The sequence below is a fragment of the Brienomyrus brachyistius genome, chromosome 20 (genome assembly GCF_023856365.1).
Source record: "Brienomyrus brachyistius isolate T26 chromosome 20, BBRACH_0.4, whole genome shotgun sequence".
Lineage (NCBI taxonomy): Eukaryota > Metazoa > Chordata > Actinopteri > Osteoglossiformes > Mormyridae > Brienomyrus > Brienomyrus brachyistius.
The window spans coordinates 6,401,181-6,427,552 of record NC_064552.1 but is presented as its reverse complement, the minus strand read 5'-3'; the positions used below and the strand labels follow the sequence as shown (position 1 = coordinate 6,427,552).

The following is a 26,372-nucleotide window of genomic DNA, read 5'->3' as shown; positions in this document are numbered from 1 at the left end:
CTGTAGAAGTGCTCCTGGATGGTGTTCCAGACCTGATTGTTTTGTCGCTCCTGAAATTTGCTTCTTCAGCAATTGGTAGGAATCTCTGGAGATTATTTTTCTTGGGGGAGCTGCAGACAGCTGCTGAAGTCCCCTGATCACTGGCGGCCGGCATCTTGAAAGGTTTTGTCGCTTGGCTGGATGTGCCTGTAGGAGATGGGGAAAGTACCCTTCCAACAGCTAAGGATTCATATACAACTCATTGTGTAATGTGTTTTATTTTCCTTGTCAATATCCAATTCAGTTGGTATATTTTGAACAACAACCATTTTCAAGCAGTGTGGGTGGGATCATGGACTGAACAAAGATTGATCATTGACATCAAGACCCAGCCAGGTCTGCTACATGAAATAACGTGTCACTTCGCCTTTCTAATAGGAATTGTCTCTTTTAAATTGGTTGCATAGCTAACATGTTTACTCCTTTAATACGCATATCTAGTATGTATTTATTATTCAATAAATATTTTTATTTTATTGAACCGATGTCTGAGCAATGCAGTAGTTAGCACTGTTGCCTTACACCTCTGGGACCCGGGTTCGAGTCTCCGCTTGGGTCACATGTGTGTGGAGTTTGCATGTTCTCCCCATGTCGTCGTGGGGTTTCCTCCGGGTACTCCGGTTTCCCCCCACAGTCCAAAAACATGCTGAGGCTAATTGGAGTTACTAAATTGCCCGTAGGTGTGCATGTGTGAGTGATTGGTGTGTGAGTGTGCCCTGCAATGGGCTGGCCCCCCATCCTGGGTTGTTCCCTGCCTCGTGCCCATTGCTTCCGGGATAGGCTCCGGACCCCCCCGACCCAGTAGGATAAGTGGTTTGGAAAATGGATGGATGGATGGATGTCTGAGCAAGTATACCCAGGGTCACCCCTATAACATCGCCTATGCCTAAGACAATTGTTTGTTCACTTGAACGTACAGTATTTACACAACAGCGGCGTTAATTATTAATGCAGTGTTTTTACGAAGGTACTGAATAAGATTGTTGTTTAAATTCGGTCATATTGGCGTAATAATTCCTTATATTTGGTTATGTTATGTTCATGTTCATTATCATTTGAAATGATTATATCGAATTGTTAACTAAATTATAATAATCGCAATAAGATTACCATCGGATTACACTTCTAGTTACTACATACAAAAAAAAAAAAATTGAACTGCACACGAATCGTCGGTTTTGAACTGCGTCGAAGTCTTGACTTGATAACCCGAAACCTACAATCTACAATCCTAGCGGCGTTTTAAGTTGCTTTTTCGCCAGGGCCATAATTATTTGCATATTCATTGCCCCCCTTTGTGATAGGGATTACGTGAATATAAAGAATAAATATAACCGAAACATATCTATACCGTGTTCACAAACACAAGAGATATTAAACATTGAATCCGTACTTGGTGGTCAATTTCTCAATATAACAGCAACCACTGATATAATGAAATTTCTCCAAGCAAGAACAAAGTAAAGACCGTTTACTCAAGGTTATTCGTCTTCCATATACAGTACCATATCTGTAACCATAATATTTACGACAGCACAGAATTTTGCGACAGTCGACATGGGGTTTACGTTAGGGATGTTGCAATTGATAGCTCGTTGTAAACTTGTGACAGAAAACACTACATTTATGATACAATAAATATTCAGAATTATATTTGTGTGTCAAAAAGCCGAGCAGAGAACAAGTATCATACTGGGCTTTTAAACTTAATATGGTGGGCTTTGACCTAGATGCCCACCGCTGCCTTACAAATGCTGTTTGTCGCTGAGCAGTAGATGTATCGAATGCGGTGTGAAGTTGGTTTATTGTTTTTATGTTAAATGTGCTGAGGTCTTGTAAATATGTCGAAGGAAGTCCGGAATAACTAATTAAAAAATATTATCCCTGTTAAAAACAGGCGCAGAATAAAAACTACAAAATCCATATTGCCTCCGCGGTTGTCCTGGTGCCACGCGCACCTGTTGCCGCGGCGCCGGCTGTCAGTTTCTTCTTTCACACAAAGTGAGACAGGATGGAAGCGAAAGACGAGCAGATTCTTAGCGGTGACCCGCCGGAGAGCCCGAGCGGCGTAACGGGAAAGGACACCACCGGGAAAGCCATGGACCTGGAAGCGGAGGCTGGAGACGCGGAGGCTGAGGAGGTGGAGGCGGTCGTCGAGGGCTTCCCCCGTCCCTGTATATCCTGGGAGCGACGCGCCGGACCGAGCAGCTCCGAGGAGTCGCAGGCCTTCGGCTCAAATGATGGGATCGACGAGGTAAAATGGCAGGTGACACTTTGTCACACCCTCCCCCCTCCCGCCCTGTTTGTGTGGATTTGTCGGACTGGTGTTTTACAATTGTAGTGCTGCAGGAGAAAAGTAGGAAGTCCAAGGAACAAAAGTGGCATGGACCCTAGTAGAAATTTCAGGAGAATTTACATCTCATGACATTTAGTTTGGATCACAAATACTACCTGCCTTGTACAACACATTTCTTTAGGTGATTATTTCAGAATGATTAATGTGTACAAAACTCCATTTGGATCCAGCTGCTGTAATGTCAAAAGGCCACTTGTCAGTATTTTTTTTACATACCTCTCTGGTACCTGGAAATAGTAATTTCACAATTCCATTAGGCTAAATATGGAGCTGAAGTAGTGGTTGAGACTATGGACTGATTAGCTGAAGGTTATATGCACTGTTGGGTTAGTTACTCACAAAAGTAACCCATTACAGAAAGAGGTGGAAAGTTCAGGTCCAGAAAGTATAAATCCAGACCCAGTTTTGGTTTCAACCCATCATTTGAGTATAATGAGTCGCAGGCACAGGGTGCTGGTTCGTTGAAACAAACCTTGGTCTGGATTTGTACTTTCTGAACCTGAACATTCCACCTTTCTCTGTAAGGGATTACTTTTGTGAGTAACTTCCCCAACACTGGTTATAGGTTCAAGTCCCAGGGTCCGGTAGCAGGCGGTAGGTGGCTCTTTTCTGTGATGGAGTTAGAGTACCCTGTCATGTTTGAGTGTTTTATAAACATCCTGTCTTGCAGCACTCCCTGCCTTTGGCAGAGCTGTTCCCCTACATTTGCTGCACTATTTGTAAGGGATTCTTCATAGAAGCCACCACCATCACAGAATGCCTGCACACATGTGAGTGGATTTAAGGCCATCTTTGGTGTATTTGTACTTTAGGCCATTTTTTTGCTCCACATTATCTGGGCCCACTCAGATTTAAGGCAAACGAATGACTGGTGTTGGAGAATCATCTATCCCTCCATCCTTTTTCTAACGGCTTGTTCAGAGTCGGTTTGGGGTGGGGTTGGGTTGGGGTGGGGACATGGGTTGGAACCTATCCCGGGCAGCAGAAGGCACAACACATGCACCTAAGAGAGTCCTGTGTGGTATAATTATGACATCGCAGAAATAGCCTGCAAACCCCTAAATATTCCTTAAAAGTCCCATTCTTTCAAATTGGGCATTTTGTGTTGGATTAAAAAAATTGTTGCTATATTTAACTAATTGTACTGGTGTGTTCACACAGGAGCAAGAATGAAATCGTACAGTTTTAAATGTAAACCTTTTGGATTTTTCATATTTGCAGGTTCTAAGTAAAAAGGTATGTGTTTCTGGGTTTAATGGCTTTTAACTGTGTCTCGTTTCAGTCTGTAAGAGCTGCATCGTCAAGCATTTCTTTTACAGCAATAGATGTCCTAATTGCAACATTGTCGTGCATCAGACGCAGCCACTGTACAATATCAGGTACTGTAACGTTTTGTAACATGGTCAAATATGTGACAAGCAAGGTGGCAAAAGAGCAGCCAGTAGTGGCAGCCATCACTAACTGCGTGGGTGTCATGCCAGTGATTTTTTTTCTAAGGAAATTCTTTTACTCCTGTTCAGACTCGACAGGCAACTGCAGGACATTGTCTTTAAGATGATCCCCCAACTGGAAGAAAGTGCGTACTGAAATTTACCTTGTGTTTTAAAAAATTTTAATTTCTGGTTACATGCTATTCACATCTTCTTTCTCATATGTATATATATATATATTGATTTTTCAAGGGGAAAGAGAAAGATTGCATAGTTTTTACAAAGAGAGAGGACTTGAGGTGCCAAAACCTGGTGAGAATATTATCATATTCATTATTTATAAAGTGACCCATCCATCCATCCATCCATCCATTTTCCATAACTTCTTATAAAGTGATTACGTGTTGTAGAATATTGTAAGACTTATCACTGAAGGCATTCTGACAGGTCCTCCACATTTGTATTAATTATTATTTAATTAGGTCTCAGACGCTTTTATTTTTTGGAAACATATCATTAAATTTGAGCGGCTGTCCTATCCTGGCCATCTGTGTATTCACTTGCAGTGGGTCCCTCTCCTGTGGCTTCCGCAAAGGCCCCGAAGCAGAAGAAGAGCCCGCTGGCCCGGTCGGTGTTCACCATCCCGACAGAGCTGGACGTCTCGCTCGTGCTGGAGTTTGTGGGGTGAGTGAGCCCCTTTCCTCTGCTACTTGCTGGCCATGAGCAGAGTCCTCTAGGTGGAATCCTATAATGATTCTGTATTCTCTTTGTTGCTCATCCATGGGAAAAAAACTTTTTAATTAGACCAGAGGATGGGGGAACCGTTACCAACTTCAAATAAATTCAGTTCATTTTTATATACATGAGTGCATTGTAATGCATTACTTCATCATATATACAGAATAATGCAACATCAGAAAATGGGGAAGACAAAGTAAATATGAAAGAAGAAAATCACATAAATCATCAAGTGGGAATCACTTTAATATTTTCTTGTTCTGTGAAATAGGTGAGGATGCTGGGATTTCACAGGCCACAGGCTGAAAACACATCATCTATCTTTCAAATAGTTTTGCCAAAATATAGTTTAGAAAAGCCTGTTATGGTTCATATAACAGAAACTTAATGTAGAATGAAATACACTATACATGTAGTTGCATTGTTGTGTCTTGTAGGATGTGGCTGATGTGTCCAGATGTGCTGATTCCTCTAGTTCTCTTGCAGTCTGTACCTTGTGCTTATCTTGGAATCTGTGATATATGCCTACGGTTTACTGTTAGTGTCACTGACAGTGGTCCGACATCATCACTGTGTTCATCCACCCAGTAAACTTACACCTGGGCAACTGGCAGCGATATGTGTGACCAGCTCAGAGGATCCTTTCAGATAGAAAATGTCGACCATTGCGACTTGGAAACCTCCCACTTCCCCGAAAACGCCCATGCTCCTCCTCTCCCTCAGGGAGACCTGGGTGTGAACCTGTCATATACCCTGTTTACCAGTAGATGGAGCCATGGTGACAAAAAAAATAAACTTTTCTCTAATTGTTGAAGTCTTCCATTGTAAACATTTATTTCTGTTTAATTAATACAGATTTTTATGTCACTGTGGGTAGGATGCTTAAAAAAACTAAATTACATGTCCCCATTGAAAAATTGATCCATCCATAAAATTAAGGACTCCTAAAGGAGACGTTAGGTCTTTTAGAATAACCTCCAGCCTTTGATGTGCAATGTGCTTTGCATTTCATCTTAACACAATCCTGCCCTGTACCCACCTTTAATGAATGTGCGTCCTTGGCTTCAGTGTTAATGTCCTTGGCAGGGCCGAAGACCATTGATTTAGGATGAACTTTCAGACACATTGCAGTTTTACATCTCGTGTGTCTGGCATTGCATTAATTAACAAGCACTTTGTCACCTGCCCCCATCTGTATTTTTAATAGATACTTGGCAACTGCACAATGACACATAGCTGAATCGATGCTTTTACTGCCTACTATTCATTAATTACTATGCATGAGAAGGATACAATTAGCATCATGTCAATATCTTCCACAGTGTTGAAGCAGTAATTTGCATACACCCACTAAAGATTAGTGTGTGAATTTCGCTTGATAATACCTGCCGTCGGTCGTAATTTTGTGTCACCATTATTTTCTAAATTGCTGGCTTTTAATTAAACTTTGTATTTTAATTTGTATTTTCCTTTGTGATGCTGATTAATGGATGACTTAATTGACGTTCATAAATTTCATAAATGTGGATTTTTTTATGTTTTTTTTTTCTTTTTCTTTAACAGAGCAGAAGAGGGCATTGACAACTACAAGGTAATGTGTGGGGGGGTCCACTCCCCCTCCCCCCTCCACCCCGAATGTTTGTGTTTGATATCAGGCCAGTTTTGAGAAAGTGTGTGGTCCCAGCGCATTAATATGAGAGCAGTCAGCACCCCAGTAACAACTGATTTACAGTCACTCACACGCCACTAAAACGGGCCGTTTCTAAGGTCCATGCTGGCTGTCCCGGAGCAGGGTTTGTTGGTGAGCGCCGTTAATCTTCGAGGTGTGCGCAGCAGGCGGTAATAATACGCCTCACACCCCCGCCCCCCCCTTCCCGTCTGCCTTGAGAAATCGAACAACCCTGCTGTGGGTTTGGGGCGTGGCAGCCGACAGGCTACATCTCCAGTGCACATGAATTTCTTGAAAAACCCATTTGCTTTCTTTTGCCAATGTGGTCATTATCCTATTAAACATGGGTTCTGTTTTTGATCTGTTCCCTATTTTTATATCATCATGTGGCTCTGTTTAAATGCAGGTAAAACAAGGTATGTAGAAAATTGGTGGATGTTCTGCAGAAAACATATTTTATGAGGGGTGGCTTCATCAAAAACGTTTCGGCATTTTCCTCTGCGGCTGTCGCGGGCGGCATATCTTTCTTAGATGATGCAAAGTATGAACCCTGAGACTATTTTCAGAGAGACTGTGTGGTTTTGTTCTTGTCTGCATAATTTAATATGCTTCTGCCTTGTTGAATATTAAGTGCACAGCAAGGCTATAGAAGTGTTATTAGGTCGAGGTGTTTTTTGGCTCCATCTGACAGCAGTATAATGTGTTCAAGGCTTTTTTTTCTTAAGGAAAGAGTGGCATGAAAGTCCGATTGACCGTGACACCGCCTGCTCTGTCTCCGTCTCTATGAACATGCACATACTTGGCTCCTTGTCTGCCCTTGGCCCCGCTCAGCCGATTGGGAAAACCTTTTGGCGGTAAACTAAATAAAGCCCAGACAAAGCGTTTTTAACCAAAAATAAAATAAAAAGCCTTCTCCTATTCTCATCCCCGAGTTTTTTTTTCCAAAATATGTTTTATGGTCCACATTACTTGACGTACTGAGTTGACTGGGGGGGCTGGGGTGGGGGGGTCGTGCACCTGCTTCTTGCAGATGCGGCTTAGCGGCTAAGGTAGGACACGCAGACGGCTCGGCCGCGTCCCTCTGCTGTCCGTTTTATTGAGGTGCCGTAAGAAGATTACAGGCAAGGTGGCGACATGAATGTGGGGCACGTGGACAAGGGAGGCAGCTCATCTTACCCAGGGCAGATTCGGGTTTCCTTATTACCCCTTTGGTTTCCGTATATTCTATATTTTTTTGGTTTCTGCCCCTTCACAATATGATCCTTTAAAATGATGTAGGGATTTTGAGATTTTTAGCAAATGAAAGAAAGAGCCGTAGATTCTCAGAAGACCCGCTCTCGTGATCGCAGTCATGTTCGGGCTTCTTGCCGGTCCACGGATTGCCGCCCCTTTAACCGTTTTCAGAAGCCGTGGCAGGAAAAGCTAAAGGAGATGATGGATGCAGACTAGGCGTGGCGATTTTACTGCACTGCTGGTGTCCTGTGAATCGATTTGCGCACGCTTGTGGCTTTTCACACCAAAGAGGAGAGCTAAGGTGGACAGTCTGAACACGAGCCCTTACTTTTGGTGGTGTTCCTCTAAATTTCCACCCTTCAAATGCAGTTTTTTTTTTTTAAACCAGCTTTTTTTGTAAATATTTTCTCAAAATAGTAGTCCACGGTTCCAGTAACTGTGGTTTCAGTGATCTGTGGTTTACCACGGTCCAAAAAAAAGTAAAAAGTGTAACTCTTTTTTCATTGTCCCATCATCCTTTGAGGGGTAAAAAAACATAATTTTTTTATTGCTATTTTATTGCTTTTTTTTGTCATTGCTTTGGCGTCTCTTGAGAATTAAGGTAAAACATCAGAATCCCTTTCATTTGCTTTTTCAAGAGAGTACAGTTGTACCATAGTATATAATAATGTACAATGTACTTTATTATTGCTGTATATAATGTTGATAATTTCTCACTGTATGTAAATTAACAATTATTATGTGTAAGTACACGAAAATCACGTATAGCTGGCATCCGCCGATGGTTTGCTGTTATTTGCGATTTCAGCTATCCACGGTAGGTCATGGAACATATCATGGATATGGGGAGGGAGCGGGGGGGCTACTGTATTTTAATATCACTGTTCTGGGAAAAATACTCAAGGGTAACTAAGTCAAGTGGACTTGGAGAAAGTTACCAATTCATAACACTGGACCCTAAAATGAACTTAAGGATAAACCAAACTTTAGTGTTTATGTTCATTTTCAGGCTTGTCTTTCATTATGGGCACTGGGCCAGATTGAGGTGTGTGAACCCGCTCAGCTATGACCTTTATTATTGACTTATTGATGTGTTGGGGCTGCAGTGTAGAAACCTCAATTGTTGGCACGTGATTATCTATAGTATCGCTGAGCTGGCGTTGGCCTCTGACCCCTGCTTTTCATTTTGGCTTCCATGCAGCCCCTGGAGAGGAAGTACGTGCGGGTGTCGGGGGAGGCTACCATCCACCACGTGGAGCTCTTCATCAGGAGGAAGATGGAGCTGAACCCTGCCTGTCAGGTGGGCTGCTGATTCTTTTAGAAATGTCACAGGGTCATCGATCAATTATGCACTCATTAAACTGGTTCGTCGTTTTGGTTCCCGTCATTTGGCCATGAGATACTGTGATGTTTTCCCTCTATTCTGATACTAATGAGCGCCCCTGGCCATCACGCTGATGGAATCTTCCGCCACGTTAATAAACAAGCCGTCTGAGGTCTTCCATGATGTTGACTGACAGGCGAGTCAGAGGAGCAGACAGGCGTGGAGCTCGCTGCCGCCCGTGGGCTCTGCAGAGCGCTGAGGTCATGCTGCCGATGGGATGCTTTAGGATGTTGTGGTGTGCACTGAAACGACCGGTGGCTTCTAGCCTACCAGTAAAATATATGGACAGCACAGAATCGGAATTCTAGCATTGCAGATTGCCGAGTATTTCTACGAGGTTACTACTGGGTATGCAAATTAAATCCAGATAATCCAGTTATTGACTAATGGAATGGTGGCACAGTGACTCACTCAATAGCACTGCTGCCTCACACTTCTAGGATTGGAATTCTGAGTCTTCACTAAGCAAAGACACGCTGTTAGACTATCAAAAGTGTCCTTTTGTCTCTATAAGCATCGTGACCAAGAACATAAAGGACCAGACACACTAAACAATACAATGATAAATACAGCCTGATATCAGGAAAAGTTCCATTTAATAACATCCATCCATCCATCCATCTTCCAAACCACTAATCCTAATCGCGGGGGGTCCAGAGCCTATCCCGGAAGCAATGGGCACGAGGCAGGGAACAACCCAGGATGGAGGGCCAGCCCATCGCAGGGCACACACACACCATTCACTCACACACGTACACCTACAGGCAATTTAGCAACTCCAATTAGCCTCAGCATGTGTTTGGACTGTGGGGGGAAACCGGAGTACCTGGAGGAAACCCCACGACGACATGGGGAGAACATGCAAACTCCACACACATGTGACCCAGGCGGAGACTCGAACCCGGGTCCCAGAGGTGTGAGGCAACAGTGCTAACCACTGCACCACCATGCCGCCCCTGCTGTTAGACTAATTGGTGTCAAAATTGCCTGTCGTTTGTGTGTGTGAACCGGGGCAGGTTTGATATTTCTGTGTTCCGACTCAAAAAGATTACTTTGCTCCCCCCCCCAATGTTTCACAAACTATTAATAGTTAGTGAGCAGAGTCAGAAGATTGTACAGTATGTAGCTAGCTGGTTAGCATGCTACATTGCCATCTCCTAAATAAGGAGTTTATTTGATATTTAGTTTATTAACTGTTCGTGGAAAACTAGGGGTCCTGCACAAATGTGTGCACAAACCTCAGATTGGCTCAAGGCGCCCTTGTGACCCGACCAGAATAAGCAGTTGTAAGATTGATGGATGATCTGTAGCACTTTGGGGGTAGGAGTAATTCTCCCTGCAAGGAATGCTGGGTGTGTTGTTTTGCAGGAAAGGCTGGTACATACAGTTTGACAGTGATACATTTCGACCTTAAGGCATTAAGCATTCATTGACTTCCTGCAAACTCAGAGCATGGCATATAGCCTTATTCTCAATTCAGATTCTGTCCTTGAGCTTCTGTTGGATTGTCAAGCGATTTTTAACCTGACGCTTAATTAGAATCGCTACTTGTGGCACATAGTACATGTCACAGATCTTGGTCTCTTTTCATCTCTGCAGTAACTGATGAGTCAGTCTCTCTCCTCTCACTCACCGTGTCAAGGAACCTCAGCAATTCATGAGGTGGGAAGGCACCCAGAGGAGAGAGACTACTCAGGTATAAAATTTACAAACATGAAGGCCTGTTTCTGTAGAGATTAACCCTCGCTGCAATGTTGCAACAAAACGAAGAAGTCGTAATAGGCCTGTTGGTTCTTCTGTGTGCAATCGTTTATGCCAATATCTAGAGTAAATTAATTAAGCAGCACAGAGTGCTTCCATCCACCTATTGTTTATGCACAAGTGGAGTGTTGTGGAGAAACTGTATACAGGCATGGCTAGGACACCTACAAGCTCATGAAATACTGTGTAATTCTTCACATGCACTTCCTCTTAGATTTTTTTCTCACGTGTATCAGAAAATGCAATAACCCCGATGTCTTCGCCTTCACCACTTTGTTAAATGAGAAGGTTTTCCTGATGTTTATAAGTTACTTCAGATCCTACAGGGTCAAGTTCTTGTTTTAATGGTGCCACTGTCAGATCTTATGCTAAATTTGGGGACGGCTGCACGATGTGGAATGAAATAGTGATACTTCATTCATCCCCGTGGTGAAACTGGGTTAGGTTTTGAATATCTCGCCTTCTTCTACATGAGGCACATGAGACACCCAGCCTCTCTTTTATACGAAAAGGATGATTCAGTAGTACAGAAGTTCCCTCCATTTTACCAGTAGATTGTGAGACCAGGGCTGTTCTCAAACGTTATATTACATTTTTAGCAGATCCTTCTTATCCAAGGTTACGTACTATTAAGGCAACTATCCATCCCTTATTGTAACCGCTTAATTCCTGCTAGAATCGCAGGGGGGCCTGGAGCAACAGGCGCAAACACAGGATAGGGCCAATTTAGACACGCCAACCAGCCACGTTGCACACCTTTGGGCTGCGGGAGGAAACTGGAGCCTCAGGCAAAAACCCATGCGAACACGGGGAGAGCATGTGAGCTCCACACAGAAAGGACCCAAGACCGAACCAAGGGCTTTCTCACTGTAAAACAGTAGTGCTAACCACTGCACCACCATATGCCGCTCCTATTGAGGCAACTAGCACATTACAATGGTATGAGCTGTCAAGGAATCGACTAGGCAAAAGTGCAGGAGCTACACAATAACTTCTAAATAGGTTGCAGGAATCGCTCCTCTCATGTTGGGAAGTTTAATGCCTGTTACACAATTTGCTGGATTATTCAGTTCCCCTTAAACATCTCACGGTCGGCAGTGAGCACAGTCCTGATCATTGTAGGTACCAACCAAATGTCCTTCCCTGCCCTAGACTCCGTGTTGAGAATGTAAATTTGAAATATAGATAATATACAAAAAAAACATCGAAGATTGTCTGACCCTTGCGGGCAGCTCCTGGTAAGCCGTCCAGGCAGTCTTTGCTTTGTAAAAGTCTCCTATTCGGTGATTCCCACCCAAAGTGCTGCACTCAGAGAGGGACGGGGAAGGGCGGGGGTGTTGGATTTTGCTCAGTCGAGCGTGCTAGTGGCTTTTGGAGAGTACAGGTTGCCTTGGTCTCCTTGCTCTATGGAAACGTGGCTTTGAATAATTCACATGCCTCCATCAGTAATAGCAGCACATTCTCCAGGGAAAAGGCCCGGGTCTGTGCGTTATCTGTGCGGAGGGAACGGTGTGCAGGTTGGAGCGACACGGCACCAAAGAGGCATTGCTCTGTCCAAAGGCACATTTTAATCAGTTGGCAAAGGATGGATTGCACAACAAAACAACTTTAATGGAAACTTCGATTTATGCTCTGCTGCCTCTCTTAGCCTGGAACTAACTTGCAAACTTACACTTTCATTTGACCCCACAGAATCGTCAAGACAAGTAGTAATGGCTGCCTTCCCAGTATGTCTGAGAGTCACACCTCATTCTGATTTTATAGTGCACAAGACAGCGCTACCGATTAGCTGTCAGGTTGTTTCAGTGGCTAATGAAAATAGCTAATTCATTTGGACACCATTTCATAGCAATCCTGTTTTATATATGTGGTTTTAATGGCAGTGCACCATATAGTCAAAAATGGCTTATTTCATATTTTTAAAATGCAGACTTCACCGTGTTCTGAAATCCATTGATTACGAATAAATTTTAGCACAAAGGCTTTAGCGTAGACGCTCATAGCAGGTCCACACTCAATTAGGATTCTTTATGCTTCAGTCATTCACTTTGTTCGGGAATCCTGCATTGATGTGGGGACACACTCCGCTGTGATTGGCGGGTGCTGAGAGTGGTAGATTAAGGGCTTGAGAGATAAGGACTAAATTGCTGAAAGTCTAAAGCTGGGCCTCTCGTTACTGAATGAGGTGATGAACCACTGCCTATTCAATCCAAGTTCCACAGAACTATTATCTCGTTCAGACAGTTGGCCTCTGTGTCTTCCACCCTAATATAATTTTACTGTTACATTAATTGTTCTTCTACAAATGTGAACTGAATTATTCCTGTGTTCATGCTGGAACTAGAATAGCGTGAAATGGATATATTCTTACAAACACAGTAACAGTCTGAGACAATTCCCTGTCACACTCGCACTCCACGAGTGAAGTACTGTGAAGAGAGTGCAGTGTGGCCAGCAGCCCTCTAGGAGTCCTGTCGAGCATGACTGATGCAGAGGGTGATGGAAGGAACCAAGTGGTCTGCCCCCCCCCCCCCCCAACTCACCACAGGAGGCTATGACACAGCAGGGGCTGAACCTACATTCCTGCTGATAGACACAGCAGGCTCTCACTCATGCACCCCCGCAAATCCTCTTTAATTCACCATTTCTCCTTAACAGATCTGCTGGCTAAACTGATGGCACGAGCTAAACTAATTGCCTGATGACAACCTGTCATTTTCAGTCTTGTTAAAGTTAAATGGATGGTTTTTCTAATCCCTTTAATTATGAAATACATTTAACTGACAAATGATGTAATAATTTAGATTGTTTGAAATGGCACACTTGAAACATTACTGGAAGTCAAATAATAATAAAGTCACGTTATAAATGGGGGTCGCTATTTGCGGTTTCGACTTGCCATGGAGCATATACTCCTCCTCCTTTTGGAGCTTTGGCGGAATCATGCTGTTGCTGTATATGGTCTGTTTGTGCTCTTTCACTGTGCACGAGCAGACCTGTTTCCTCTGCAGAGAAACGTCCTTTTCTCCTATCCGGCAAATCCGCCGTTATAATAGAAATCCGCCAAGTTGCTAGCGTACCTGGCTTTTAAAAAGAAAGGGAGATGACACCCTACATACCAGGGTACGACCCAAAAACAAATATGACTAATTACAAGATTTAGTACGAACCTTTTGGACTATGCGCCTGGAGCAGCAACCGTTTTTCCATCATTAAATTAGCGAAAGTGGGTTGGCCACGCCCTAAAAAAAATTTTCACCATGTTTGTCAGACGATGCGTTTTAGATCATTGAAAAATAGGGGCCCTATGTCTTTTATGGCTTGAAAGTGCCTGTGTATTTAAGGTGTCTTTGTTGTTCCCAGCATGTAAATTTTTGTGCTAAATTATGCTGTGCCACAGCTTGTCAGTATGTCACCATCTTCTTTGTGCGTAATTAAGTTATGCCAAATGACCTTTGACCTTAGTGGAGAGGCGTACACGCATCACGGGGGTTGTCAGAATTGTTTGTGGTTAATTACCTCCCCAGATTTAATAAATCAAGGTCTTTTTATTCGAAGGCCATTTGGCCCGGCAGGTGAATCTCGGCCACCGGACTGTCAGCTTGCCCTGTCCTCCCGATCAGTATTTTTATAGGTCCATAGGCGTATTGAAAAATCTCCCGTGGGTGACTCCTCCGCAGATGCAGACTAATCATTCTCATCTGACCATCGACCTCATCCCAAATGCTGAGCCTCTTTGTTCACTAATCAGCAGTGGATCTGTTGATTTTCATTTTGGCTTTCATTGATTTTCCTTATCATGCCTACCCTCGCTTTCCAAACTATGTTGTTTAATTTATTCCCATCTTGCATGGTGGCTGTCACAGTCTCTCCTTGTTTCAGTGGAGCAGCCCTTTGTAGTACCGTCGACATGTCCTTGAGAGTCCCCTGGGGCTGGACAGCTTTTGGCTTGCAGCCAGATTTCAGTCGCTTCTCGCGGACATTCATGTATCACCCTCAGGACCCCCAACCCTAAAGCCCTATGGGGCGTTGGCACAACGGGCTGGGAGATGTGAGGGAGGCTGAGCCGTCCTAATCTTCTGAGCAGGTCTCTGATAAGAGGGTCAGAAGGAGCTTTGAGCAAGAGCCAGGAAGCCATGCCGTAAGAGGCAATGCCATGCATGCCGTGCCAGATACCCTGCAGGGGGCACCACCATCCAGAAGCAACCTTCGCTGGTAACTGAAGGCGTACTGACGTGTGAATGAAATAAATAACACCTTTCTTATTGCTATTGGCTCGGCGACCAAATTAATCATTAGACCACCCCCCCCTCAATTTCTTCAGTTATAATTATTATAATTTTGTACTTTATCTTGGCTAAAAAAAATGTAGAAAAGTAGCCGAAGGTATACGTGTGTTCAGCAGGATTTCTGTGTATACACATATGCAATATTTAAAATTATGCACGAGTGTATATATTTACATAATTTATTACCATGCTTGCTGTGTCTGTAAGTTGACCGTGTGAGGTCTTACGTTTCTTTGTTCTCCTACTGATACTCTATTCTGTGGTCGTTACAGCTACCACCTGCTTAGTATGATCTTTTACATGGTCAGTGAACAATAATAAACGTCTGTCTAATGTGGGATCCCGCACATCTTCATTGCGTATTTTTTTTTTGTTTTCAGGTAGAGCTGAAGCTGATTAGTTTTAGTAGACTTCACACTTCTGCTGTCAGGTATTCGAACCTGTGTCCAGAGAGGCCACTGATTCACAGCTACCCATCCTTCCCCGTCGACCTTCGTTTTTCTTCTGGCCTCTCTGTATGCTGGCCGTAGACATCCTTAATCGCCATCTAACGAATAACTCGTTTGCGGGCATTGATTCACTGCCCATTTGTAAAGGCACCCAGACCGTATCTTGTTCATTAGCCCAGACTTCTGGCATCGCAGTTCATGCATGTTAAATATTTTAAACACTGGATATTAAAGGGCAGCTGGCTTCGGAAGCGAAGTTCGCACAAACCACTGCATTCATCTTATTTAATTACTTGTATGTGGTGATAATGAAATACTGTGGTTTGTAGGAATCAATGGCTGTTTTGGCTTGCGCTGTTGGCTGTGTTCCAGGCCTTCTCTGAGTCAGCACAAATGAGATCACGAGTGCTGTGAAGGAAGTCTACCCAACAACAGAGGTCTTCAATGATCATGGGGAATGTGCTTGGGTCAAATATGCTGAATTTGTGCCTTGGCTTGCTGGTCTGACCTGGTTTGTGTATTTTATCTTGCAGGTGGACGTCGTCTGTGGGGACCACCTGCTTGACCGATACCAGTCATTGAGGGAGGTCCAGAATGTCATGGGAGAAGGTGCGCTTCAGGTGTGTATCCGGAATGTCCTCTTCAGCCCTGAGGTTCACGGTGAAAGGGGTCACAGCACGGATCCCAGTGCAGCTGACTCAGCACCAGCCCTGTCTCTGAGTCCTTGGAAGCTATTCTTGATGGTATTCAGTCTGCGGTATGTTAATACTTATGAGGTTGTGCTGAAATCAATTGCAGCTATAGTCAGAAAGGATGTTTTTCCCAGGCATGGGCTGAGCTGGGGAGTGTGCAGTCTGAAAGGCTTACGAAGTGTCTCTGACCAGCAAAGGAGTTTCCATTTCAGCCATAATGATTCCGCTTTACAAGCAAGCGCAACGGTCTGTTTTATTCCTGGGTTATAATTTGCCCTTGAGCGTATATCAGAATTGCTCACATTAAACATATTATCCGCGTGTTTAAATTGTGTTTCATATTATTAAACTGGGAAACAAGTAATTATGGAGTGAAAATGATCTGAGTACAACCACTTTGATACAGCGAGAGCTGGGAACAGCAGGGATTTGGATCCACGAAAGTGACGAGGAGAGGAAGGGTGCACATGTGTTTTCCTCTCTCGACTGAGTTCTGGGTGTAATTACTCTGCATAAATTAAATGGCACAGAAGTTTGACGATGGTGGAGAGTGAGCGGAATGAGCGGGCATGTTTTATATGATAGAGTTCCACGTTTTTCTCTTAATACCGCGCTAGGAATAAAATACATTTATAGTATATCAGTTTACACATAATCCTCCTGTCCTGTCATACTACATTTTTATTGAAAATCATGTCGTTTATCCCTGATGTGGGCATTGTACTACTTTTAGTTGTCGCATTCACAGTAACGATGCAGCCCATCTGTTGCATATTTTGCTGTTTTGTTTTACGCCTGATAAGATTAATTAGTCGGGGGGTGCTGAAAATGGCTGCATGGAGATTAAGACTGTGAATAAACATGTAAAATGAAGCCTGCTCCGCTCTGCAGGGCACGGTCCACGGAGCCCTGAGCGTCCAGATTAAGGAGTGCACTCTCTGTGTCAAGTTCAGGCTTGATGCTGCTGCGGTCAGCATCACTGAGATGAGCTATGGTGGCAGTTTGCTGTGTGAGATTTGCCCACTGTTATATGCACAGAATTAATAACCTATGTTTCTACTGAAAGGGAGGGCCGCATTTGTTAACTTAATTTGTACGTTGCTGTTATTTTCCTGTTGTTTTGCACAGTTTTTCCTTACATTTCTGTTTCAATTTGCATTAAATTGTACGCCTGGTCAATTTCTCTTTATGTGGAGCATAAATAACTGTGAGGCATGTGGTGCAGTGCGGCGTCCCCCACTGCTGTGCTGCGGCGTCGCATGTAAGCCATGATTGCGAGGATGGTGCTGTGTCAGGGAAGTGTTGAGTCAGCAGTCAGTGGAACACCCCTCCACACACACACACACACATACACAGCCACTGCAGGACACGCATTCAGCACACCTCCTGCACGCCAGTGAACCACTGCAGTCGTGTCTCCATGCCCTGCACCTCGCACCTGAGCTACCTAAAATAAGATGCAGTAAATGCATCCCTGTGGACAATCGCGAGTCATAACATATTCCTGGAAGGGCAGCCTGTCACCAAGGTGACGGCCCGTGGACCCGCGGGTACGGTATGAGGTGTTTACTGGGCCGTGTCTGGACCACAGCTGAGCCTCAGGCCACGTTAAAAGGTAGCCAGTTAAATCACCTCCATCTAAAGTGCATTAACCTTTTATGGTGGTTTTCTGGGTTATGAAGCCCTGTGGACGCTGAGGGACGAGAGGCTCACTAATTGAAACGTCTGCGTGCGCCGGTGTGTAAAAATCTCTGGAGGGCTGGTCTCAGTAACACAGGGCTTTTTGGTGTCTCTAGATTTCCGATAAAAACATTATGAGCTAAAAATGCCGTACAATCCCCGGAATGAGCAGGAAGTGTCCATTGATATGCAGTCGTTTCCTTGTATGTGCACTTTCGGTACATTGTGACATGTAACAATACATGTTTTTATTGTCCTTTTGCCCTTTGAGGAGTACAAAAAGGATGATTTTCATTGGTCCGTCGTGATATTTTTTTCATTGCTCTGTGGACTATTGAGAATTAGGCTCAAACGTCAGAATCCCTTTTGTTTGTTCGTTCGTTCATTCAAGAGAGTACAGTTTTACAATGTACTTTTTTATGACTGTGTTTAATGTTGGTAATGTCTTGCTGTGCGTAATTTATCAATTATAATACGTAAATACACGAAAATGGCGTATATGCTGTATGTATATTCGCTATTATCTGAGGTTTTGGCTTCCCGCAGACAGAGATTCAGTTCTAATTATGGTAGCTCTCTTTTGATTTGAAGGATGGTTACATCTTCAACAAACAGTGAGTGTGAAATTAGAGGCAGGACTGGCTATAGCTGGAGCATTCCGGACCTCAGCAGTGGGGTGAAATATCGCGCTTTGTTTATCCCCCAGAGGTGAACCAGGGCACTGGACGCCCCGTAAAGCTGACAGGCGGTGAATTAGTACGAGAGAGGCCCAAATGTCCCCAATGGTGCTGGAGTGGGGGAGGGGTGGATGGCCTTTGTCTCCCCCCCCCATACCCCTAGTGTCACCTCACGTCTGTGCTGTCAGGCATCCTGTTGTGCCCATTACCTAAAGAGATTTATGCTAACTCCCGACAACACATCAGTGACGCGAATGTCTGTTCAATGCTCTGTCCGATAATCGAAAAATAGGAAGTAATGTTACCTTGGACCAAGGCCTGGATGCTGTTTTGTCGTGTTTTCCACTTCAGTATAAAATGTGGGGATGTTGTCTGTGAAGAAGGCCCTTGGATGCAGAGGATGCATTGTTATATTTAAGGTGTAATTATGCTCTTTATGGGTTCTGTGACATAGGGGGATTTTTAATGCCTCAAGTACTGGAAGGGGTTATTGCGGTTTTATAATTGACTCTATTATTATCTGGAAAACATTGTAGAAATGCAGCTAATCCCCATGGTTTGGGTGTGATATTTTTTGGAGATTTTCATTGGTTAGCATGTTATATTTAGGCTATTAAATTTATCCTTTCTTTGTAAATCCAAAGACCTTTCAGATCAGCCGTGTGCGATAGAGGAAGGTGTCTCCTGGCCCATTAGCTGCTTTTGGTGTGACCAGACCGCCTGGGCACCCCTGTCTCCGAGAGCTTCCTCACGTCGATCCTTCGCTCTCCGTTCCGGACCCAGCCGCAGAACCGGAGCCCTTCAAAATACCATGATGAAATACTTTTCGGTTATTACTGGCCTCCAGTTCATCAGCACAAATTGGGCTCTCCCGGGACTCCCGGGACTGTGTTGTGTCTCGCAATGAAGATGCCCGTCTGGGAGCATAATAAGACCCTCCGGATACATTTGTCAGCGTGCAGTGAGCAGTAAAAAGCATGCAGCTGCTTCACACCCATTTTTTCAGCCCCACATTACATCTTTTTGTTTTTTCACAGATTACAGGAATAGAACCAGAGGCTGATGCCAAGATTAAGATATGTGTTTAAACCACGTGGCAGATATATTGTGATATTTAACTGTTCAGCAGCAAGGGGGAATGCCAACCCTGCTGGGAAAACTGGATACGTTCCAGATAAGGACGTGCAATGTAGTGCCCCCCCCCCCCCCCCCAGCTCGGTTTTATTTGTGTAAAATTTTCGCTCAGAGGTACAGGGTGGCAGTCAGCGGAAATGACTTCCCTTTTCATGCCATGCAGGGTGAAGGTCCTCCAGAACATTTCAGACTGTGGTGCTGTTTTCCAGCATAGCTACAATAGAGCTTTTTGTCCTAAACCCATTGAGTCAACTAGGATGTTGTATATTTACTTATAGGGTATTAATATGTTTTCCATTCTGAAATTTCTGGGACGCAGCGTTGGATATCCGCACTTAAATAGCCAGGTTCTGGTTTCATGAACAGCCCTAAAAACGCACAAGCACGTTTCACGGTGTTGCGTGTCCCGCCACCTGCAGCGTGCTGGTGTTACACGAGACTGGGAAGAGTAGGTGGATCTTTAATGCATTTTTTAATAATACGTTACCAAGTCACATTAATAATAACTTTCACAGAGCCTTAGAAGTGTCGGCTGCTTTCAGTTAGTTGTTAGCCGTAGGCAGAAAAGCCTGGTGGTTTGGTTTCTGAGTGCGACTTGTCGTCTGCGACTTGTTTCACAGCAAAGTTGGAGTAGAGTGCAGACAAGAGCATAACAGACATTCGGTCATTTCTCTCCTATACATGAGTCTTGTTTTGTATTTTGTAAATTTAAAAAGAGGGTGTGCCTTTTGCTGCCTGGGATCCCCCCGACAAACATCTTATTAGCTAGGTGTTCTTTTAATTTAACCCTGATCATTACTAAAGCCGTAAAAACAATAGCAGGCTTGAGTGATCAAATTGGTGATTGGTTATGTTCAGACAGAGACAAGCCCAGCCAGCTGAGCAGATGATATGTGCACAATCCCAAATGCAGCCCTTGGCGAAGGTGCGCTCTTGGTTGTGTTTTGCTCTGTCATATCCTACTCTGCCCTGCCTGGTAACAGATATTTAGCTTTCTTCTCTCCCCTGGCTTTCATGCTGCTGGAGCTGTGGAAGTTTCTAGAAGCAAATGGATTTTTTTTCTGTTTTTTATTTGCAGCTTAGCTTTGTTTTTTTTTGTCGGGAAATGTCAGGAGAGCAGCCTGAGCAGCAGACGCCCTCTGTCGCCTCCAAAGAGTCTCTCCTGATGCTGCTATTTATAACCCAGCTAGGAGGCTGGCGGGCAGGGGGGCGGCCGGCCATCCCCAAGCACCGCTGTGCCATTACCCCGTGCGTCCCTACACTTAACATCAGTCACGGTCTCATTTTTGGGCATTCACATCATCATAGCTTCAGCATTTTGGTGAATGATTCATATTCCTTCGTTGCCTGGGTTGTCTTAACGAAAGATTATTGACCGAAGCTGACCGCAGTAAGTGAAGGCTCCTAGCCAGATGGAGGTCCACACGCTGTAGGGTCTTTAGAAACAAGCAGCCCTGAGGTTCTGCTCAACACCTCCGCTTTTAGCATGATTACAGTGCACACACTTCTCGGACAGAATGGTTTGTTGTGTCTTGCAACAGTAATTTGGGGTTAAAGAGAAATGTACTGTAAAGCCAGTGTTCAGAAAATGGCAGGGGAGTCTTTGATTGTTCTCTTGAGAGATGTCATGTTCATCGCCTCAATTCTGGCTCCCCCCCTCCTCCGTTGTTGTTTGGTTTTTAACCACCACCCCCCCCCCCCCCATATGCACATTTGGCACCTGGGACACAAGGACGCCAAGGCCTCCCCAAGGAGGCTGTATCTGGCACAGGAGGGCGTCCCGGCGCCAGCCGCCCCAGTTAATTAGCATGAACCGGCACCCCCTCCACCCCCCCCATCCCCGATGCTCGTTTTTCATTGAACACCGGAAGACGGATACCGGCCTGGTTCTGTCAGGGGACCCTAGGCTCCGGCACCATTCCTCTCTCTCATCATCATCTTCGCCTTTGTGATGCGTTTTGGAGGGAAATGGTAGTCAGAATCACCAACCAGTTCCACATTAGGAGTCACTTTGTCTTCTGTCCTACATGGTATGATTATTGCAGGAACTATTAGATATTTTCTGTGCTTAAATGATGATGAATCTGCCCTTTTCTCTTTTCATTTGGAAACTCAGCAGGTTATTATCTTCTCCCCTTTTCTTTGTCCTCTGCATTACACCACCTCAGACTCAGCCGCACTGACTGTCTCTTCCCTTCCTCCAGGATGGACTTCTCGTGCTGCATTTTGGACTCGTGCAGCCTCCCCAGAGATGAGTAGGGGAGGGCAGATCGCGGAGGGTCCCAGGTGGCTCGGACGCAGGGGGTGTGTCGTCTCCCCGTAACATCGACCATGCCGTGCAATGCCTTTTCGCGCTTCCTGATTACTGCACCTTCTGGGAGGGTTTGACTGCAGTAATGTTCTCTAAATGCCTGCAAGGCTGAATTTTAAAGCTCTTTGAAACATCAATGAAATGCCCCCCATCCCCAGGAACAGGGCACCTTTCTCTGCTCACAGGGGTACGGACAGTAGATCCCAGTGTGCTGTATCCAAATAAAAACAGATATGAAAATGCTTACATCAAGGGCTAAATGTTTTTGCATGGCATGTGCACTTGCTAGTATATCTGAATGAAATTTATAGGAAAACAGAAGTCAGTCTTTCAGAAAGACTGACTGATGATATTGTAATTAGCAGGCATATTGGCTAGAATTTAACAAGGCCATCTGTTTTTTTTTTACTCAATGGTTCTTGAAATTGGTTCATATTTGTAAATATTATCTTTGAAAAATAATAAGTATGCATTTTATCCACTGTGAGGAGTTATTCTGTCCTTCAGGATACCTTGAGTCAGGGTAATGTGCTTTGTCTGAATCCTGGCAATGAATCATTAGGACAACAATTCAGGGTTCCTTCTGTCATACTAAACAATTTTATCGGGGACTTTTTGCAGTCCACTTTGTTCAGGGATTTGTCAGTCCTCATGGAGAGAAAACAATATGCAAAGGTTTCACGTGCCACTTGATTTCAGTGCCGGTGTTTCTAAAGAGGCTTTTTGAGGGCATGAATTCTACACTAAAAAAAAAACATTAAATGTAAGAGGGATTTTACTTGTACTGACGTGTGAGCTTCCTGTAAAAGAATGATTACCTCATTGTTTAGTTTTCTGAGTAACATCAATTCTGTAACAATGTGCGAGGGATATTTGCCTTTTGTTAACAAAGACTAATACGCAGGCTGCCTGCTTGCACACACGGACTTGGCTGGCCTTAGCAGACATGGGGGTCCTCTGTCCTCTCCACCTCCTGGCTGTGAATCGGATCGGTGGCACTGCCTCCCTGAACTGTCTGCCTGTCAGATCCACTGAACTTCATGACGCTTTACCCCCTCTCACCCAGGTCTGGGACACGACTTAAAAGGCAGCCTGACCCTCTGGAAAGTCGGTGGCGGTATCCAGGACAACACTCCCCGTGCTTTAATTAACCCATTACTTTCAAGGAATTTGTCCCTTCCACCTCTTAGTGTGTTTTAATTGTGCACTGCAGTTGTGTATCGTGCTTGAAATTGTTTTTATATTTATGCAAAACAGAAACTGCATCTTTTCTGATGTGCTTACTTGCTGTCGATTGCATTATATGTCTACAGGTTTGTTCACTGTTTATTCCTCAGTGTCTCTGACGCTTCATCAGCTCCCCTCTCACAGGTGTTGGCCAGCAAGCCGCGGAAGCCACATGAATTGATTGCACTGACAACAGATAGCTTTGGTGGCATTGTGTTGATGTACTGTTTTTAATTTATTGTCGTTTTTTTTTTAAAAAAAGTTGATGCTATACATGTTAATATAGAAAGTACTGCATTTGATTGCCTTCTTAAATTTGCTGAATCACAATGTGTGTCTTGCCTCTTGTTTGCTGATTTTAATAAAAAGCAAGAAATGCAAAATGAAATGGAGAGTTCATGGGGGGGGGTCTCTTTCGTCTGAGTCTTTGTCTTAGCAGGAATTTAGTGACTTCTTTTAGCTTAAGCTTTCGCTTTTGACCCATCATATGACTGACTTAGGTTACACAGAAAATCGATATCAGACTAATCTGACACCATGCACTTTGGTTAGGTAGAGATTTAATTAATGCAGACAAGAAGGCTGACTCTTTGCCAACTGGCATAATTATCACTGGGGCAGTTTCTCCTTATGAACTGGAGACTCGTAATTGGAGGGGATCTGACCCAAAATCCTCTGATATTAAGTTTGCTGCTTGCATATGTTATTTCATTACACACAGGGTTTGTGATGATGGTTATATCACCAGTCCACATCTCACTCACTGCCCGGTAAGCTTATCGCTGAGCACGTGCCAAGCTACATGTAAGAATCTACAGTGTATTTAATGGATATTCTTCTATATTCTTCCCTTGGATTAAGAATGTCTGACTTACAGACAACTCGTACTAAAAATGGACTGTTATAAAGCCTACTACATAAATTTGTGTGAATTACAAAGGTCTATAATAATGAATGCACGCATTACTTTATGATGCTCTTGATAACACTGCACAGCTTCAGCGATTCGTCAGCTTGAGGTACAGTTCAGTGCCGTATGTTGTTACTTTTATTACTACTGCGTAATTATTATTATGTATTGTATTACTATTTTTCTAACTTGCCTACAAACTGAACTTAATGACAGACTTGGGGAACTGGGCACTGCCTATATACAAAGCATTTATTTTTTTATTTGAACGGAGAAGCACACAGGAGCTCAGATGCAGCTTGTCGAGTTTTTAGGGTGCGGCTCTCCCTTTGCCGTCAGCGGGCGGCACTGCAGGGGTATAAATTTTTGACGATATGCGGCATGTGTGACAATCTGCACAGTCGCTGAGGCCTCTGGGTCCTGCTGCTGCTGGTTTCAAAGGTCAGTACTGAAGTACCGGGCACCATTTTCTGTTCGGTTTCTTGCCAGGAGACCAGAAAGGATCTGGGCAAAGGGCGGTTATTCAGTGTCTTGTTTTAATCCAAAAGTGTCAAAGCACTACATTAAAAAAAAAGCACGAAACATTTCTTAAGGCAGTGTAGATTTAGTGTATCCAGACCATTAATCTGACCAGTTAAATGTACTTGTCATAACTATATTCTTGTTATCATCGTGAATCTCTGTAGAGGCTGTTCATCCAGAAGAACCACTCCCGGTGTAGTGAGGAATTCTGGGCTCCCTCGGCACGTTCTGCATTCTGTCCAAAATTAGCATTCTGTTGCTAATACAAATCTTTAAGCTTAAGTGTTTAAGCTCCAGTTATAGGAAACATGATTAAGTCGCCCAGAGACTAGACAGAGATCCCAGTTACCGCAACATCAATGACAACTGCTCCTGACATGGTAATGGGACAGAACGGATCTGTCCACACGCGGGGGGAGAAAGTGTCCCTGCCCTGGACATGCTGGATGTTGATGTTGCAGATTTACAGCAATCATTTTAATTTCTTTTTGTAATTTGCTGTCCTTGCCCGGGATGGGACATCAGTAGAGTGACCTGAGATGCGACACCCAGAGCGGGAAGTTCGATAAATTACTCAGTAATTTTTTTCTCAGTAATAGAGCTATTTTACTGGGAGACCGGAAATTAATAACAGTCATCCTCACATGCTGCTCTTTGATTAAACATGCGATTTGTACATGAGGCTCAACATCAGGATTCCAGTCTCCGGCCACCCCTACACTGGGGGCCGGCTTGATGCAGCCAGCAAGGGGGGCGTAGCAGGGTGCCGGCTGGTTACGCTGTGCACCCCTCCCCCTTCCTTAAAAGGAAGTTACAAATAAAGTAATCGAATATAATAGAATTAGAATAGAGTACAAAAAATACGGTATTGGACTCCTCAGTAAGCACCGCTGGATCAGTACTGAGGAGGAGGAAGCTACACAACAGTTAACAAGACCAGGCCGTCCCTTAAAATTCAGCAGGCGCACATAAAGGAGACCGGTGGGGGAGCCAGGATGAGGTAGAAGGTAACAGTCACTCCTGAACAGGGCACAAAGCTGGTGGAGCAATACTTAGAGCTGTTATTGCAGCAAAAGGTGGCTCAACCAATTACTAATGTGCTGGGCTTAAATACTTATGTAAGCGGCATTCTCCAGTTTTAGATTTTCTTTAAAAAGAAATTTTAAAGAATTTAAAGAATTTTAACTTTGAAAGTTTACTGTGAGAGATGATAATTTAGCACTAAATATTCTGGCAGGAAGACTGTGTGTATGTATCATTTGTAACCCTGAAAAGTCTGATTATGTTAAGAGCAGTTCTATACTTCCCCAAGGCACTGATTTTAGTGATAATTTGATTCACATTTGGTTATTTCTGTCCTAAAACTGTGGTCCCCACAATGTGACAAAAAGGGTAAATTGAGTTTTATAAAAATCTGTGACTGCAATCAAGAAACAAAAAAAGCCAAAAGTATTGTATTTAGTTTTTGTTACTTATGGTTAAGGGTAGAGCTTGGTAGGGGTTAAAATTGTCATTATTGCGATTAGGGTTTTTGCCCATAGAAATGAATGGACGGTCCCCACAAAGATATGAGTACAGGTCGGTTTGAGTATGTGTGTGTGTGTGTGTGTGTGTGTGTGTGTGTGTATGTGTGTCTTGTGTGGCACCCTGTCCAGGATGTGAGCTGCTTTCTGGGATAAGCTCTGGATCACTGTAAACCAACCTGGTTAAGAGGTTCTGAGAAAATGGACAGATGGATGCAAATATCTTTTCATTATATTTGGGTACCCGTTTAAATTACTGGGAAGGACGGGATTTTCTTTACACCAAGCCTTTTATTTATTTACCTGTCAAACACTGTCTAACCATGGGATAAGTTTGTAAGGTTGTTG

General features: G+C 43.9%; 1 protein-coding gene across 1 annotated transcript; it reads left to right on the top strand.

The window, feature by feature from the left end:
• Window positions 1–645: 645 nt before the first annotated feature.
• pcgf6 (polycomb group ring finger 6) lies at window positions 646–22,560 on the top strand. The gene is made up of 10 exons (XM_048987701.1): window positions 646–2,293; window positions 3,066–3,165; window positions 3,678–3,774; window positions 3,916–3,971; window positions 4,078–4,137; window positions 4,392–4,509; window positions 6,127–6,154; window positions 8,667–8,765; window positions 15,882–15,968; window positions 21,736–22,560. The coding sequence occupies exons 1-10, from the start codon at window positions 2,051–2,053 to the stop codon at window positions 21,784–21,786; spliced, it is 939 nt and encodes a 312-aa protein (XP_048843658.1). The 5' UTR covers window positions 646–2,050; the 3' UTR covers window positions 21,787–22,560.
• The last annotated feature ends 3,812 nt before the right edge of the window (window positions 22,561–26,372 follow it).